We start from the raw sequence: 16,756 nt of genomic DNA, 5'->3' as shown, positions 1-16,756 counted from the left end.
AGCTATTTAAGCAAGAAATCCAAGCAGAATTTGAATGCACCAGATCAGGCTCAATAAGACTGGAGAGGGATCTTTAAATGAAACCAGGGAGAGCCTTTGGTACTGAGGAGGGAACTCAGCCTCCTGATTGACAGCTTTAAACCTGGATGGTGGCAATGGGGGGACCCTGCTGACCCACACATCATCTTCCAGCTCTCCTTGGCCATGGCACTGCTGGCTGCTTCTAACTGCTTTTTGCTGTACTACAGCTTAAAACAAAGATAAACTTCAGTTCACCTCTTCCTTAGCTCCCTGACTCCTAACATTTTTGGCTTTTAGAGTAGGGAGAACTGGCAATTTACACCAGGCTTCAGGATAAACATTACTGGGATCAGTTTCAAACAAACAATGTATGTGATTTATGTGCTAGCTACTTATGCAAGGATATGGGAAGAAAAAAGCCTTTTGTAGAAAAAGGTATAAAGCACAGAAGAGGTAAGAATTCCCATTTTAGTGCAATCTACACTAAACACTATTCTGTGTAGGGATATGTTGTACCCTGAAGGTTTCTGGGAACTTTAGGTACAAAACACAGTTAGGAAAAACAATACAAAATAAATAAATAAAACAGATGACAGAATGAAGCTGTTTGGAACTCTCAGGTACTTGCATGCATATACAGCAGTATGGCAACCAGCAATATTTTACTTTCAATTGTATAAAAACCACATACATCCATCATTTCCAACTACCTAATACAGAGACTGTTGCCATGGAAAACCTGCACCTAAATGTATACTTTACTAAACAATATAACCTAACAACTGTGAATGCAATGCCTGTGTATAAGTAGACCTTTTAGGCACTTGGCATCTTCCCAGTCAACAACTCTTTTAAGATGTATTAGTATTGTAATTGTCTCAAAGAACCCTGTAAAATGTACAGAACATGGTGTAACAAAGGTTCAAGCTGTGAGACAATCTGGAGGAACTAATATCTTGCACTAAATATCAACCTGGTTAAGGCAGACAAAATATATTCTTATGTCCTCCAACACCCAAAAATGCAGGGAGCCAGAGGACAGAAGGGATGAATTGGTGGTATTCAGGCACATTATATTTGTAATATTCCTTGGTAATGAAGCATATTGCATTTATTGTATGAACAAATCCACGTTTCAGCATGCATGGATTGGCTCCTCTCAAGTTATTAAAAAAAAAAAATTCATTGCTGTAGTATTAACTGAAGTGTCTTAGGCAAAACAGCATGGGCTGTATTAAGGAGCTTAAAACATTTTTAAGAGCCTATTAGACTAATGTCATAGTTTAGAGTGATAAACTAAAAAGCCCCTCTTTAATTAGCTTGGGTTATTTCATGTATCTCTTTTTAACTAGCACTGCTATGTTTTAACTGGGTAGCAGGGAAGCTCTAACTCCCAGCAGCAAAGGGTTAACATAATTATAGTCAGAAAAGTCTTCTTTCTAGAGGACATGTTTTGATTATTAGATCAGATGAAGATAAAGAAGCAATAATTTTGAAAATATTTCTGTATTGTTTCATTAAGTCATAGAGTATTAAAGAATTCCCCCAAGATATGGTCTGAGAACATTGCTCTAATTTGTGAAACTGAGATTCATATTTTGTGGAGGCAATCATTGCAATCTCTGTTATTTTAGAAGCAATTCCTCTATAATCAAACATGAGATCAACACATCACCACTGAGATTTGAATCTTCCTACAAGAGATCTGAGACACAGCTTTCCCCAGCACTTTGGGGTAAAAGAACGTATTTTGAAATATTTTTATAGTGAAACAAATAAGGTTATTAGAGAGGGCTGAAGTGAATAAAACTTTATCAATAGTCACTGTGTCAGACACTATCAACAGCAACCTAAATACAGAGCATTAGACAGGCAAGCCTATGAGAAAATGGAAGGAGATTACTGAACAGAAAATCAAAGACTTGCTCTGTCATTTCTATGATCCGACTCCCTTTGAAGTTAATGGCTAAACTAATACTGACCTCAACAGGAACATGCTTTATTCCAAGAAAATCTGTCAAATGCAAGGACTCAAGATATTTTCTATCAGGTTTTATGAAAAAATAAAAAACCCCTTCTATAACATGGGCATAGCCAGCAAAATGTGTCTCTCAAAACCAGGCCAGCTCCTTCCTCTGTCATTGAGTGGTGCCCACACGGTGACAGATGGGCAGAGAGTGATAACATCAATTTAAGAACCAAAGAGGTTTCCTTTTTTTTACTGAATTTTCATACTAATTCTGGAAGGCTGTTTTAAAACATGCAGAAAACATATTGAATGCAACACTTCAGCTTTCATCCCTAACAGACACTTACTTGTCCATGAAAATTGTGATATGTGAAAGCAAAACTAGTAACTGCTAAAAAAATATCAGAATTAGAACAATTTGTAAGAGTTTCAATTGAACATTTAATCATTCTGATAGAGGAAAAACAACCCCCACCACAGTCAGGGCTAAGTGGATACTATCAGCCTCGTGCTTTCAAAAAGCTCTCAGACTATAAAACCTGCAAAACTATGGAGTCTTTCATGGAATAGATAAATTTATCTTGTTTACACTTTGAAGCTCATAGCTGGTAGAACAATGAAAGAGACAGGAGTTACAGGAAACTGATTCATAACACATGTCAGGAAACATTTCTCATGCTTACTGATAGATCGAAACTGTGTGGGCTAGGGCACAAAGCTGCTGAAGCAAAAGGTAAAAGGGTCACTCACAAAATTGTTTGATGTTTTTTCTGGTTTTCGTGTAGTGCTACAGGAACGCAAAAAGTGAATATAGGACTGGACTGCTAATTATAAATGGGAATCACTGAGCAGCAAATATGCAAAAAAAAAAAAAAAGAAAAAAAAAGCTAAAAAGCCTTCTCTTTGTGTCTTGATTTATTTTTGTGCTCTAAATGATTCACTTCCCTTTTCCATTGGAGAGAACTGGAGGGGGCAGCAGGTAAATACAAAGATAGACAATAGCACAGTAAACACCCCTGCCAAATCTGTAATGTATCAGTCATTGGAAAGGGAATTACTAAGAAGAATTTTCTGTGCCTTTTCAGTTCAGCTGTTTCACTACCTATCCATGGTGAATATATGTTGGGTTTTGTTGGTCATTTCTAAATCTAAAGGTAGCCACGCTCTGCAAATTCAAATTTCAAAACAATGAGAACAAGGTAAATTACATTTCAGTGGAACTGTAATCTCTTAGAATAAAATGTCACAGCAACTGGAATTCAACAGCATCCTGGAGAAGTCGTTGGCTTTTTCGGTGCCTCTCGGACCCAGAGAAAACTTCATCAGTAAACTCAGGATCAGCACACCTGATTTATCACTCGAAAGCTGCTGAACAGAAAACTGAGGCTTACTTTAAGTGTGCTGTTCTTGGCTGTGAGCTGCTGCTCCAGCTGGGAGATTTGGCTGCTGGAGTTCTCCCGCAGCTTGGTGAGGCTGCCCTGGAGTCTCTGGACATCTTCTACAAGTTGGGCGATCTCCCGCTCCTTCGCAGCCAGCTCCACCTCCAAGCTGGACCGTGTCAGCACCTCGATGGCCTGCTCCTGGTGTGAGGAAAAGGTATTATCAATAAAAATAACAAGGAATGAGGAGGTCAGGATTAAGCATGGCATTGGGTGGCACGAGAGACAGACTCAATCCCCTGTGATTGGCTGTATGAATCTGGACGTTGAACCTTTCTACCCCACCAGGACAGCTCTTTGGTAAAACAGTGATAATGGAGAAAATCAATTTCTTCATTTCTAATTTCTCCTAAGTGCACTGGAAAGACACAGCCTTGAAAGTCAAGGGATTCTATTTAGATCTATTTATTATTAATAGTCCAAATGCTTTGACAACTATGAAAATCTGTGCTAACAAAATACTCATCAGATAAAATATTCTGAATTAACGGAGCGGAATTTCTTAATCAGGAATGGCAGAGCCATGTGCCTGTGGCTCTTTGTATGCATGCCACACGTTTCAGGCAATATTGTCAAAAACTGCCTCAAAGTGCTACTTCCAATGAACTTGCTCCTTGCACGAAAACTGTTTGCTATTAACATTACTGTTAGCAACTAAAGCCTCTCCTCCACAGGGATGAAGATAGATGTGACAGCTGTAAGCCAAAGCCATTCTCCCTATGGTCTCCACTTTCAGAAATTCCCTTTCCCAAATCAGGATCTTTCTTCTTCCAGTTTCCCAGAGCTGCCCAAGCTATTCTTCTTCCTCACCAGACCAACTTTCTAGTAGGACAGGAGATAAAAGAGGACAGAGAAGTTAAGAAGGTAGATCTGTTCAGGGAAGATAACACAGATTAACTGTGCCATCTCTTTTGTCTCCTTTTATGTTGAGATGGATGGTTAGAATAGATTGGAGAGCTCTGAGCCTCTCTTCCAAGAAGCACATAAGGAAATCCTTGTACAGATCTGGGGAGCACAAGGCAGCCCAACGATGAATGAACGTTCCATGTAAAAGCCTAAACCACATCTTACAAAGGTTCATGGCTGTTCCTGAGAAAACACCAGTGAGGCAGGGAAGAAACCCTTTACCAAGAGAGACAGAATGATCATAACCATCACACCAAAGCTCCTATGGTGAAAGAGCAGAAAATGCAACCCACTGATGCTGTCACCCAAGCATTTTCCTTACAATTCAAGATGACATTGCAGCAGATTGAAATATACTCCAGACCCTCTTTTCTGGAAAATACAGGCACAACAAAACACCTTTTCCATATCTTCTAAACACTGAGCTTGATTCTCAGTACACACCATTGTATCTCATAGAAAGCTCCATGTAGGAGCAGCCCTTAACAACGCTCTCCTATTACACTGAATTATACTTTTAACTTGAAAAAAACCTCTAATTTGCTTGCATGAAACATCACAAGTTGTATAATCATCTGCTGCTTGTGCCTATTGAGACTAGAACGTAGAGTCTGAAATAAGATAGATAATGATCATTTTCATCTTGCAGTAGTTGTCATATTAAATATAAATGAAGTGCAGAAGTACTATTAAATACCAGAAAGACCTAATGTTAAAATAATGATAAGACTAGGACATGAGATAGGAAGAGGCAGGTAATTCAGAGTTAAAAGTGATATTCAGGCTTTTTATTTTTCGTTTTGCAGCCTGCTTGTCTATCTTTTGACTTCTCTGAGAAAATACTGGGTTGTATTAATAGAAAACCAAACAGATTTGGAGGACTTGTGGTTTGTTACTCATTCTCTGCAAATGTATTTTCAAGGCAACCATGTGTTTCTCTGGTATCAGTGTCAAGCATGTACCTGGCTCTCAAGAAAAAAAGCAATATAAGGAGCATGATTTCTTTTGTTTGTTAAATCTGCTGCTTAGAAGTAGACTAAATTTCACCTAATTGCATATTTACATTTAAATACTCCCATTCCTCCTCTGGCAAAAAAAAAAAAAAAAAAAAAAAAAAAGAGAAAGAATCTAAATAATCTGTCTGCTCATCTGTAATACCTTTTAACCCAGGACCAACTGGAATCCTGTAACAGCAGACTGTGCCCCCAGGGTCCCCTCAGAAGAGCCAGTGCCACCAGCCTCCCCAAAAGGCACAGCTTGCTTTATTTAGAAGCACACAGCAACAACCAACAACAAACCTTTAGCACAGGATATCTTCTCAATTTTCTTTTATTGGATTTACAGATGAAATTCTCAGTTTAGATCTATTCAGTGACAACCAGAATAAGGTCGAATTTATTTCCAGTTCCTCTGGCAGCCCATATGCTAAAAATAACAAGACCCAGAAATGGGCAGGCAGCAGGTCCCTGCTAATGCCACCAGCTCTGGGCAAAGTTGGTCCCTTTGGTGTGAAGCTCCATGCCTCTCTCCTGCCCTCTGGGCAGGCATGGCCCACCAAAGCACTGTGCTACACCCCACTGCTGCCTTAATTTTATCTCTGCTGATGCTCCTACCAACTTGAAATAATTTCTGGGAGTTGCTGCTCTCTCTGTGGACCAGCAGCCACGGAGAGAGATGGATCACCATCCCACTCACCATGGAGCAGAGTGACCTCTCTCCTTCCCATGGTCTTCTGCAGCCACCAACCCCCTTCAAAGTTTAACCCAACCCCCAGTCCCCACGGAGCACAATTCCATTTCAGTTACAATATTGCTCCAAACATATTTTTATAGCTGCGAGCATAAATTCAAAGAGCTGTACTGCAGGAATGTCAGACACCCGTAAGAGTCAGTAAATATTTTCTCTCACCACATCAGGTGCCTTCTGGATCTGTGTAGCAAGTTGGAGAGATTTGTTAGCTGACGAGAGCTGCTCCCTTAAGGTCTCTGCCTCTCTCTGAGCCACCTCTGCCCTCTGAAGGAAATGAAAAGGGGTGAAAAGAGAAAGTACATTCAGTTTAACAACTGACAATTATTACAAGAACATTCATCAATTCATGCCTGACTGAATATAATTGATTTTCCTAAACACTCAACCTAATAAATGTTAGAAAAAAACATAGAAAGTGATGGATTTTTATTTTAAACAGTACAAGGAAGAAATAATTGAGCGATTATGACAGTAATTTAACGCTAGGAGCAAGGAATCCCCTGCTGATACTAATGCTGCAGCCCACTGAATTTCCCAGACTGAATAAATACAAGTGGAAATGGAGTCTTTTTATTCAATTTCTTTCTGTTCTCATAGACCAAGTAGATTTTATTGCAAGATTCCTCATGGGAATAATTCTCACGGGTAAATGCTGAATTAAAAGATATTCTGACCATTCTCTCTAACAGACATACAATGCTGTGGGCTGTCTTTCTTCAGTAATTATTTCCCAAAACACGAATTGTTAAGAGTCTATTCTTTCAGGAGGTCTATTAATTCAACAATATTTAACCCTAAACTGACAATTTTAGAGAGATCAGTTACCAACTGCTGAGGATTTGAGCAATATCTGATAAGCCTGTGACTTGGCTACCAGACAAAATTCCCATACAAATATTGAATAATAATAGAAATGAGAACAGCAGAATTATGAGGAAAGATTGTCTGCAGCAGGGTTTGAGTAAAGACAGATGGATCAGTAACTTCAGGCAATAAATAGCAGCAAAGTCCTTTCCATAACTGTGTATAAGCTCCTGTTAAGAAAGCACAGCAAAACCTTGGTTTTTTGTTTTTTTTTTTAAAGTAAACACTCCTCTTGGTCAGACTTTCTCCTCTTTTCTTTTGTAAGAAATTTGTTTTATTTTTATAAACCCACATTGATATCTCCTTGAGTAATGACTGCTTTTCACCTGGGCTACTCCCTGCAAATCATGCTGTACTTTTAGCAGAAAAGAGCTAAACCAATTTTTTTATCTCCATTTCCAAGACATATCACCAACTCTTCCAAATCCATGAACTGCCACCAAGCAAGGTCAAAGCTTTTCTTGACCAACTTTCACACTGATGGCTTCCCATCTTTTATTGAGTAATATATTAATTTTTAAGTTGCCCAAACTGCCATATTGCTGTGTGTCAGACTCCCTGCTTTTTCAGCTAATCCTTCTGAAAACCTAAGTCATCTAAAACAGCAAATATAAAACCTACACTCCTCTGTGTGTGCGTGGTCTTTGGCTTAGCAGTGAAAGCAGAGCCTCTGTCAGCATCTTTAATCAACCAGTGAACCTCCAGCAATCAAATACTAAATGCATCATCTGTGCTATTTGCTCACAACATTGTATTAAATGATTTTGCATAGGTTCTACAGCTGTAATTAAAAGGCAATTGTAAAAAGCACAGTAACGTGGCTAATAATCAGTCTGTGGGACAAAATCTATTCTGTGCCTCAAAGAGTGGGAGCAGCATTAAAAAGACACAAAAAGAGAAAGTTTACTTTGTTTGTGCAGCTGGATAGTATCAGGATAAAAACCTCAGCTAGCAACACAGATTGAGATAAATTAGTTTCTTGCCCTTTATGAGATGTGGATGTACATATATTGATCTAGGACCTTCTAAACAGCTCCAGCAAAGCAGGACAAGTTACTACACTGGGGCACTCACTCTTGCCTCTACTTCATGTAAGTAATGGGTTTTGCAGCCTTAAGCAATTCTGCTGATGGCTTCCATTCACAGCAGCATTGTTTTGGGAATCTATTCAGCCTGCATGCAAGCAAACCACAGAGGATATTTCTAATAGATGTTACATCTGCATATACAGTAAGCTGTCAGCTGCCTTTCTGCATAGCCTCCCCCAGCCAATTCAGAACACCTGTTGTAATCCTGTGAATAATATTAGACAAGATTTCATACTATGCACTGTTAAAAATACATCAACAGAAACTTTGGGCAATTCTGTTTGGAAAACAGTGGTCAATCATTCTTTTTTTTTTTTTCCTGAATGGAAGCTTTTTAGAGGCAGAATTATAGATGCGTTCAGTGTCTGGAAAGCACTTTTGGGTGCTATTGTAATATAAATTATGAATTACACACAAAAACCCGTTAAAAGAATGGTAGTTTCCTAACTGAGCACTTAAAAGTTCTGAAAAGCCAATCCCAAGCAGGTATGTTTGGCCACCCCCAGAGTGCAGGGCTTTAGGAAGCAGGCTGGAATTGCACAGTAACATTTTTTTTTCCCAACAAGACCCCTTACTCCATTCAGCTCTCAGGATGAATATTGCTCAGTGAATTATTATTTTGCTTTGTCCTCCTTGTCCTGAGTGTGACCTCTGCAGCTTATTTACTGCCAAGTAATCTCACTCTCCTCTGCAAATAGGATTAATCACTGCCTCACAGGCTGTGCTCTGGTTTCCACCATTAGGATCTAAGTGCTTCAGAAGTGTTAATGAATGCACTGGCAGAACCCCCCTGTTTGGAGCTGGAAGGGTTCCCCAAGCCCCCTGAGCATTGTCACTGGGGTGCTCTGCAGGGGGGGTGTTAACCCCAACCTCACCCTGTAGCACCAGGGCTGCCTTTGGGTGTTTCTTACCCACTCACCTGCACCCCAGAACTGACACCACAGCTCTGCTGCTGCTCCCCTCTGCTTTTGCCTCTCTGACTCCCATCCCTCTTCTCCTTGTCAGTGTGTCCCCTTCCTAATTCCTTTGGAAGCACCACTTCTGCCTTCAGCTTCAAGGCATGCAAAAGCCAACACCACCTCCCAGAATCTCTCTTACCCCCACGATCTGCTCCTTCCTCTTTTCCTCCTTGCTTCTTCTCCAAATGTCCTCCTGGCAGCAGCCCCGTCCCCCTCCTCTGCCTCCCTCCTTCCCCACTTCCCTCTCTCTGTCCCTGCCTGTCCCCCCTGGTGACAGGGGCAGCCTGGAGGAGCATCTCCCTCCCCCTTGTCCTCCCCCCCTCCAAGTGCCACTGAGCCTTCCATTACAACCAAGAGAATTAAAACCTGGCTGCTTAATGCTCACCCCAGTGATAGACTGCAGCCAGCTCGGGACAGGCATGGACATCAAAGCTGAGAAATTCAAACCAGATTCCCTTCAGTTTGTGTGAACTCAGGGGTTTTTTTCAGACCCTTATAGGCTGGCCAGGCTTGGGGCTTTCTTTTTTTTACTTTTGCTACTTGAAGCAATAGAAGATACAACCCTGAGAAAAAGACAAACCCTTGCTCATCAAGTGCCAAGGCCCTTTTCTTAAATATGGGCACAGCAGGCTCCTCACCAAAACAGCAAGAACGACTCCTAACATGTGGGGAAAACTGGATTTTTTCCCCTAATCTTGTCCTTAGAAATGGTTGAACAATTTTTCCTGAAATAAGAAAAGAGAGTGTAGCCAGAGACAGACTCCCAGTATGGAAAATGGCTAAAACCTAGCAATCTTGCACAACTTGGAGCCACTGGAAAGTTCACACAACCTTTCCTTTGTGTGAAACCAGCCCACTTTGGCTAAGGAATGTGTGTGCCATGGTACAGTTGCTGCTTTTCATCCATCAGTCAGTGCTAAAACTCTTGGTTCCTTACTTCCAAATCTACTAATGCACAGCCCAGAAAAACCATGGTGCCCAGTGACCACCACACAGGTGGCTTTGCTGGAGATCCTGCAAATCCAGTGTTGTCTAAAAATGCCACTTTTCTGGAGAGCTCAGGTCATACATAATTTCCATACTGCTTTTTCTAAAAGCATAGAGCAATCTTCTTGGAAACAAATGTTTCAAAACACCTTCATTCTCCTTACTAGAGCATGTAAATATTGCAGTGTTCCCAGGAAAGCCAGGAGGTCATGATCATCAAATGCTGCCTTGCACTTTCCAATTAAACAAAAAAAGAAGCTTTCCACAATACCTCCAAGTTGAAATTATTCTCATTGTTGCCTGACAAGATAATGAATAGCATGAACTGAGTGCTCTTCTACTTACAGTAAAATGTTAATTTGATCAAAGACCAGTGGTGTGAATAGCAAAATGAGATACTTACAAGCAAAAAAAAAGTATAACCTTCCCTTTAAAGTTCCACCAGCCAAGCTCTATTTCCTTATTACTTGCTAAATTCAGTGCTATACATGGCAAATTCTTCCTATGGGCTAGGAGTGAATATTAGCACAAGTAATTCTGCTGGAGTTTATGAGCCTGGTTATGGCAGTCATCACCATGCTTGGGTTTCAAGGCTTGAAGCTGACATTCTAACTTGCAAGCTGCTGCAAGAGCTGTGTTTCTCAGAGTACAAGATCAATTAAAGCACACTGGTTCAATGTGCTTTAATTTTCTAACTTCTGAGGCCTAAAAAATTATTTTAAAACCTTTAAATGACCCTGCCACAGAACAACAGCAAGGTTACCAGAAATTCTCACATGAAAGCCTCTTCTGGGCTCTGGCACCTTGGTTATTTTTTTCCCCCAGCAATGGAGAATTACATGAAAAACAGAAAAAAAAACCTCTTAACAAACAGAAGAGGTTGGGTTGTCTTCATTCTTGTCTTCAGGCTATTGCACTTTCCTTTGCAGCATTGAAAGGCTGCCAGATAAATGTATTCCCAACTGAAAGCCAAGCATTTACAGGAAACTCCTGTGTTTGTATGAAAATAATGTTAACCATATTTTGCCTTTGCACAGCACTTCTCTGTGCAAGGATCTCAATGCACTTTCTAAAGTAAATGTTATTATTCCCATTTTACAGATAGTGAAATCACAGGATGAAGTGAGTGACCTCATCTGCTTAGGAAGCAGCAAAATTTCACTGCAATCTGTGGGGCTCTGGGACACCATGGCAGCAGAGATCTCATTCATTGCAAAGGAAGACAGAAATCAAAAAGCAAATACTCAGGCAGCATCTTTTGGTCTCAGTGCAGCTGAAGGAGCCATGGAAAGATCTATGGACCCTTCTTCAGGGAAAAATAAAAAACAAGGACTGCTTGGTCACTGGTTTTATTAGCACTGGTGGGGCAGAGCAAAACCCTCCAGCACACCACTTTCATTGCCTATATTGTGCTGCACTCGTGTTGCTAAGTGAAAGAGGAGAATTTATTCCATCTGCTGCTCAAAAACATACATATTTTATAGCAATCTCACTTAGTGGGAGTATCTTTTCAAACCATTTGCCAATGTGATTTGTTAGAGACAGGAAGGTACCATACCCCATGAAATAAAAAAATAACCCTGAGAACAGCATTTCTGCCAAAATGCCCTGGTGAGCTGCTCTTTCTTTCTATAGCAGACACCTTTTAATGTATTTTAGTGGTGGTTTGGTTCCAAAATATGCTTTAACTGACTAACCCTTCCTCTACAGATCTTAAAATCTAACACATTCCTCTGGAATAAATGGTACTGATCCAGTCCAGATAAATGGTTACGTATTTTAGAAAGAACAGTTGTTATTTTCTTGATAACATAAGTTTCTGTATTTGAACTTATTTCCCCAGAAAAAAATAAGTTGTAGAAGCACTGGGAGCACTCTCAGCACTTTGAAGAAACTGGAAAGGAAATCAATGGAAATGTTTCACTTTTCCAAACTGATAACTTGGCACTGACACAGAAGGAAAAAAAAAACTTTTTTTTCTATAACTTTTGCAATATAGTCCACCAAAAAATAAATGTCCCATGTTCTCATTGTTATTAGTCCCAAATTCTAAGGAAATCTACATCTGAGTCACCCCAGTCTGTTTTTCAGATCTATTTCCTCCTCCTCAAGATTAGAATACAACACCCCAGGATCAACCAACTGAAGTTCTTCTCTTTTAAAAGTGAAAAAGCACTTTTTCCAAGAAGCCCAAGTTACAGAGCCCAGGAGCCTTTTTAGTGTTTTTTTTAATTAGCCAGTGTGAACTGAATGTATGAAGTCAGTAGACAAGTCTGGATATATCAGTGACATGAATCCACAAACTTAGGCTCAATATTAAAACCTTAAAATAAGCATCTCCCTTTTAAAAAAAAAACAACAACATTCCAAAGTATTTCTGTTTTCACAACTTAGGAACTATTCTTTTTAACAGAAACCTCAGTTTTTCTCAAGCACAACTGGGTGATTCTAGGTTGCCAGATGAAGTATAGAAACAGAAGGATAATTAATTTGAATAAATTTGTCACCCCAAATACTCATCACTTATTGCAAGAAACACTTATGAGAAAGGTGTAAACTTGAAAAGGTTTAGAGAAGTGCTAACCATAAATATTTGTGCAAAACATATTCACACGACTGTAGCTGTTGCAAATGCAGAAAAGTACACTGGAGCTTCATTAACTTCACTGATTGGAAATTATAATATTCTGGGAATCAAACAATAAAAAATTCAGATGCTATATCCCAAACTATGATAAATCATTTATTTTGACAAGCAAGGGTAGTTTAGTTTTAATTATTTATTATTATACTTCGTAGCATATCAGAAAATATGCAGTGATTTATTGTGCAAAATGAAATCTTAATAAAACGAGTCCCTTCTCCAAACTACAGGATTATTAAATCTTCATGGAAATGCAAGGGTGAACTCTCAGGTTATTTTTGTTATTGAGCTGCTGGGTCAGTAAAACAAAAACAAGCCATTCCTATTGCATTTAGTCATATTTTCACTTCACCTTTACAGGCCCAAGCCATATAACCCTGGGGATGAGGAGAGGATCAGAGAGGGGAACAGACCCCAAGCTCCCACTGCTCTTCTGCTGTCTTGAAGGGGATGTGGTTGGATCTTACTGCTAAAGCAAGCAGGGGCTGCTGGCTCCAGACTTGACACCTCTGCTAAAGCTACATGTGATGGAGCTAATGGCTGTGGGTAGAGCAGCCAATTTAATGTCCTGTTCTTGTCCTTTTTGTCCTGGTTTATAGCTCTCAAAACTTCAAAGTGGAAGGGTTACTCTATGGGACCACCATGGATGCCCACCTTGCCATAACAGTGGGTGTAAATTTGTGTATTAAATTACTCGTTTGAGCTTTTTCAGTCTGAGTGAGAGCAGCCCTGCTGCAAAACCCCTCTCCAGCTCTTGGATTAACTGCACTGAGTGCCTGGATGAGCAGCTGAAGAAGGGCTGTAAACCCAGCAGCCTCCACACTGGTACCTCCAGCACCCACCTCCAAACCCCTTTTTCCCAGATTGCTCTGCTCCAGAGTGAGGAATTTCTTTCTCTTGTTAACTTAGGTTTATGGTTTGGGGGAAAATTCAGTTTATACCTTGTGTTAATGATACAATGGAGGGAAAAGGAGCTTTGCGGTCACTACCCCTTTTTCTTTCTAAGCAGAAAATTGCAAAGCTCACTGGTATTTAAAGGTAATTATTTCTATGAGCTAGTAATTTCTTCTGGGGATGATAGCACACAAACAAGCCCAGAAAGCTCCTGCAGGAGGATGCAAAAGAGTAAAAAACACAGGGAGAAGAAAGGTGATGTGGTCTGACAACTAAATATGGTCCATGCTTCAACTCACAGGACACAAGGGTGGGAGTTACAACATCAGCTCTTGTCCCAGGGCTTTTATCACCCAGAACAGACACCTTGATCAAGATCAGCCTCTAATTTTACAGAACTGCAGAGAGAAATGGCAGTCCCTACCTCTAATAAGTCAGAGAAGTATCCTTACATAAAGCAACAGGACTTCAGATATGACAGCTCTGGATGTAAAAAGGGCAGAAACTGAGCAAGGTATTTTCATGAAATATTAGGTATTTTATAATTTACAGCAAATATTTTTTACACAGCCAGTGGAAACATTTTGCTGTAGATTTCTGCTCTGAATCCCAGACGTTTGGGTCAGTGTTAATTTCAGAGCAGCAAAACAGCAGATGAAAATCAGCAATGCAGTCGCTCCTCAAAGTAGGAGTCATGCTGAGCATTACTCTTTAAAGGTAGCCTTAATAATGGGGAATAAGTACTTACTGAAATGGTAAAAGGAAATGTTAATTTAACTATTAAATACATAATTATGTGAAGTACTTGTTTCTGCAATTGTAACACTTCAGCCTGATGCAAACTGACTTTCTGGCCTGTGCAACGGGTTTAATTTCTTTCAATTTTCTTTTCAACTAAAAAGAGGTAAAACACAGGAATTACTGCTCCCAAGATTACTTAGTTGTAATTTACAGAAGAGTTTTATAAAAGCAAAGCAGTATCACACAAGACAGGGACTGTGGGCATGTTCTGGCACATCAGCTGAGCTGCTCCAGTAGCTCACCCTTCTCTATCCCCTCCGAGGCCACACATCCCTCATCTCAGTGCTGCTGCTGGTTTTGTTGAGCTGCTGAATTTGCTAAACCCACAGGAAACAAACTTGGCCCCTTTCCTCCAAATTCAGGCTCTGCTGCAGCTACTGAGCTCAACAGAGTGAATGAAGGGTCCCCCAGCTGCAAAGCTGTTGTGAGGCAGGGAGGGGACCACAGGAGTTGGGAAGCAGAGGAGGGGGAGATGGGAGGAGACAGAATCACCTCTTCTGGCTTTACAACAGCTCAGATAAAATGCACACTGGTGTTTATATAAAGAGTCAGAATTTGCTGGACTACAGCCCAAGCAGTGCAGTCAAAGTAACTGCACATAAGCAGTTATAAATTTTGACTAATTAAAAAAAAAAAAACCAAGCAAACAAAAGTAAAAAACAAGAAATCAACCCAAACTGCAGGTTTGTTCCAGTTGGATAGGAAGATATCATTAACAATTCTATATAAGTAGATATAATTCAACTTTTTTATGGCAGTGAGGAAATCAAAAATACTTGTTCTCTAACCACAACCAGCTTTCTACTCTGAGAAAAGAAAAAAAGCTACTGGCTAAGTCACTGCTACAACTTTGCAAAACATACTGCCTTTCCAGAAATCACAAAATAATTACTAGAAGGTAAATATATAGGAAGCACTACCCTACTGTGCATACAATCCTTACAAAGGATCCCTAAAGGGCTGCATTTTTTTCTAAATTTGTGTATTTTCTTACTCTACACAGTTATGACTGCTAAGTGCATATGAAAGAACTGTCACGAAATCCAAAAGAGAAGGAAAAAAAAAAATAAAAATCAAAGTCACACTTAAAATTTTATGAGGGACTAATTTAAAATCCTACCTGATTTGCTCTTTCAAGGTCTGTCATGATCATCTCGATTTCATCGGCCCTGGGGAGAACAAGAGAGCAGAAACACTGTTACAACATGCAGAATACCTGCTGGATGAGTTCATGCACAGAACACCACCAAATACCAATTTTCAATATATTTTTAAAAGAACACAGTCAGACTGATCAGCTTCCCTTTTGCCTGATGAAATCCTCTTGGGTTTCAGCACTGTGAACCCCATTTGCAAGGCTCCAATTCCTCTGCCTGCTCCCTTTTTGCAATTAAATAAGCATGTCAGTATCTGAGCATACTCATTAGATCTTTGAAGATCTTCCTCCCCCAATCTTCTCCAGAAGGGCAGTGTTATCTTTCCTACATGTAGAAGTATTTCAGAGTGATAATTATGGAGAAGGCAGTGCTTCAGTCAACTACTTGTATACACACACACAGAAGTAGCCTGTTATTCTTCTCTTCCAATGTGTCTAACAGTTTGGTTCTAAGTTTGGCTAAAAATATATCATGAAGTCAAAGAGATCAAGAAATTTAATTTTATATTATGCAGAAAAGAGGTTTTTTGACAAAAATTTATGAAACTCTAAATTTAGACTAGGGCTCTTAATGTACTTTACAAAGCTGAATATGAAAGTCAAAGGGGTTGAAAACTATACAAATAGTTAAGGAAAAATAGATCCTTCACATATGGTGGCAGCTAATAGTCCTGACCTTTCAAAACCCCAGCAGCTCTAAGACTTTGCTCACACAAATAGATCCAATCCATTAGCAGTTTTTTTAAAAAATCATCAAGCTGAATCACGGGCAAATATTTCAGACTCATGCTCTCACCTGCAAAAGGTACCAGAAAAGGTCCTACAGACCCCAAAGTATGCCCTACATCAATATAATAGGGTATATTCCTTCTCCCCAGGCATTTTGTCTGTCTTCTATCCCTGCAGCATATGGAAGCAATAAACACTATCCTCATCTCCCATGAACAGCAGCTTTAACCAGGCAAGTCCTTTTTCAATCTGCCAACACCATAATGTCTGCTTTTTGCTTTTAATCTGTAGCAGATCATTATCAGGAAAAGCTGTGAAAGACTGGAATTCCCTTTGCTGATGTAGAAAAGTCAGGGTTTGTTTTTCAGCTGATCCCACAGAAGATCCATTTTGCTACTCAGGTGTTGATGGGAAAGATGGTTAATTGAAGTACATCAGAGAACTGGCACACTCAATTCTGGATCATTACACTGAATATTGACTTACTCTTCAACATTATTTTAGGTTTCTACACACACACTTAGGGAAATGTAGTAAAAGATCCTAATAA

General features: G+C 39.7%; 1 protein-coding gene across 11 annotated transcripts in view; it reads right to left on the bottom strand.

Moving 5' to 3' along the window:
• CUX1 (cut like homeobox 1) overlaps positions 1 to 16,756 on the bottom strand; it is a 263,293-nt gene that overhangs the window by 81,867 nt on the left and 164,670 nt on the right. For all 11 annotated transcript variants that reach the window (XM_071765224.1, XM_071765218.1, XM_071765222.1 and 8 more), the window contains exons 9-11: positions 15,442 to 15,490; positions 6,244 to 6,348; positions 3,382 to 3,570 (exon numbers count right to left, since the gene is read on the bottom strand). In XM_071765224.1, the coding sequence (XP_071621325.1) occupies positions 3,382 to 3,570; positions 6,244 to 6,348; positions 15,442 to 15,490 (343 nt within the window). The remainder of the gene's footprint in view (positions 1 to 3,381; positions 3,571 to 6,243; positions 6,349 to 15,441; positions 15,491 to 16,756) is intronic.

The sequence above is a fragment of the Heliangelus exortis genome, chromosome 21 (assembly GCF_036169615.1).
Source record: "Heliangelus exortis chromosome 21, bHelExo1.hap1, whole genome shotgun sequence".
Taxonomy (NCBI): domain Eukaryota; kingdom Metazoa; phylum Chordata; class Aves; order Apodiformes; family Trochilidae; genus Heliangelus; species Heliangelus exortis.
The sequence above is the reverse complement of the archived record's forward strand: the minus strand, read 5'-3'. Positions and strand labels throughout refer to the sequence as shown.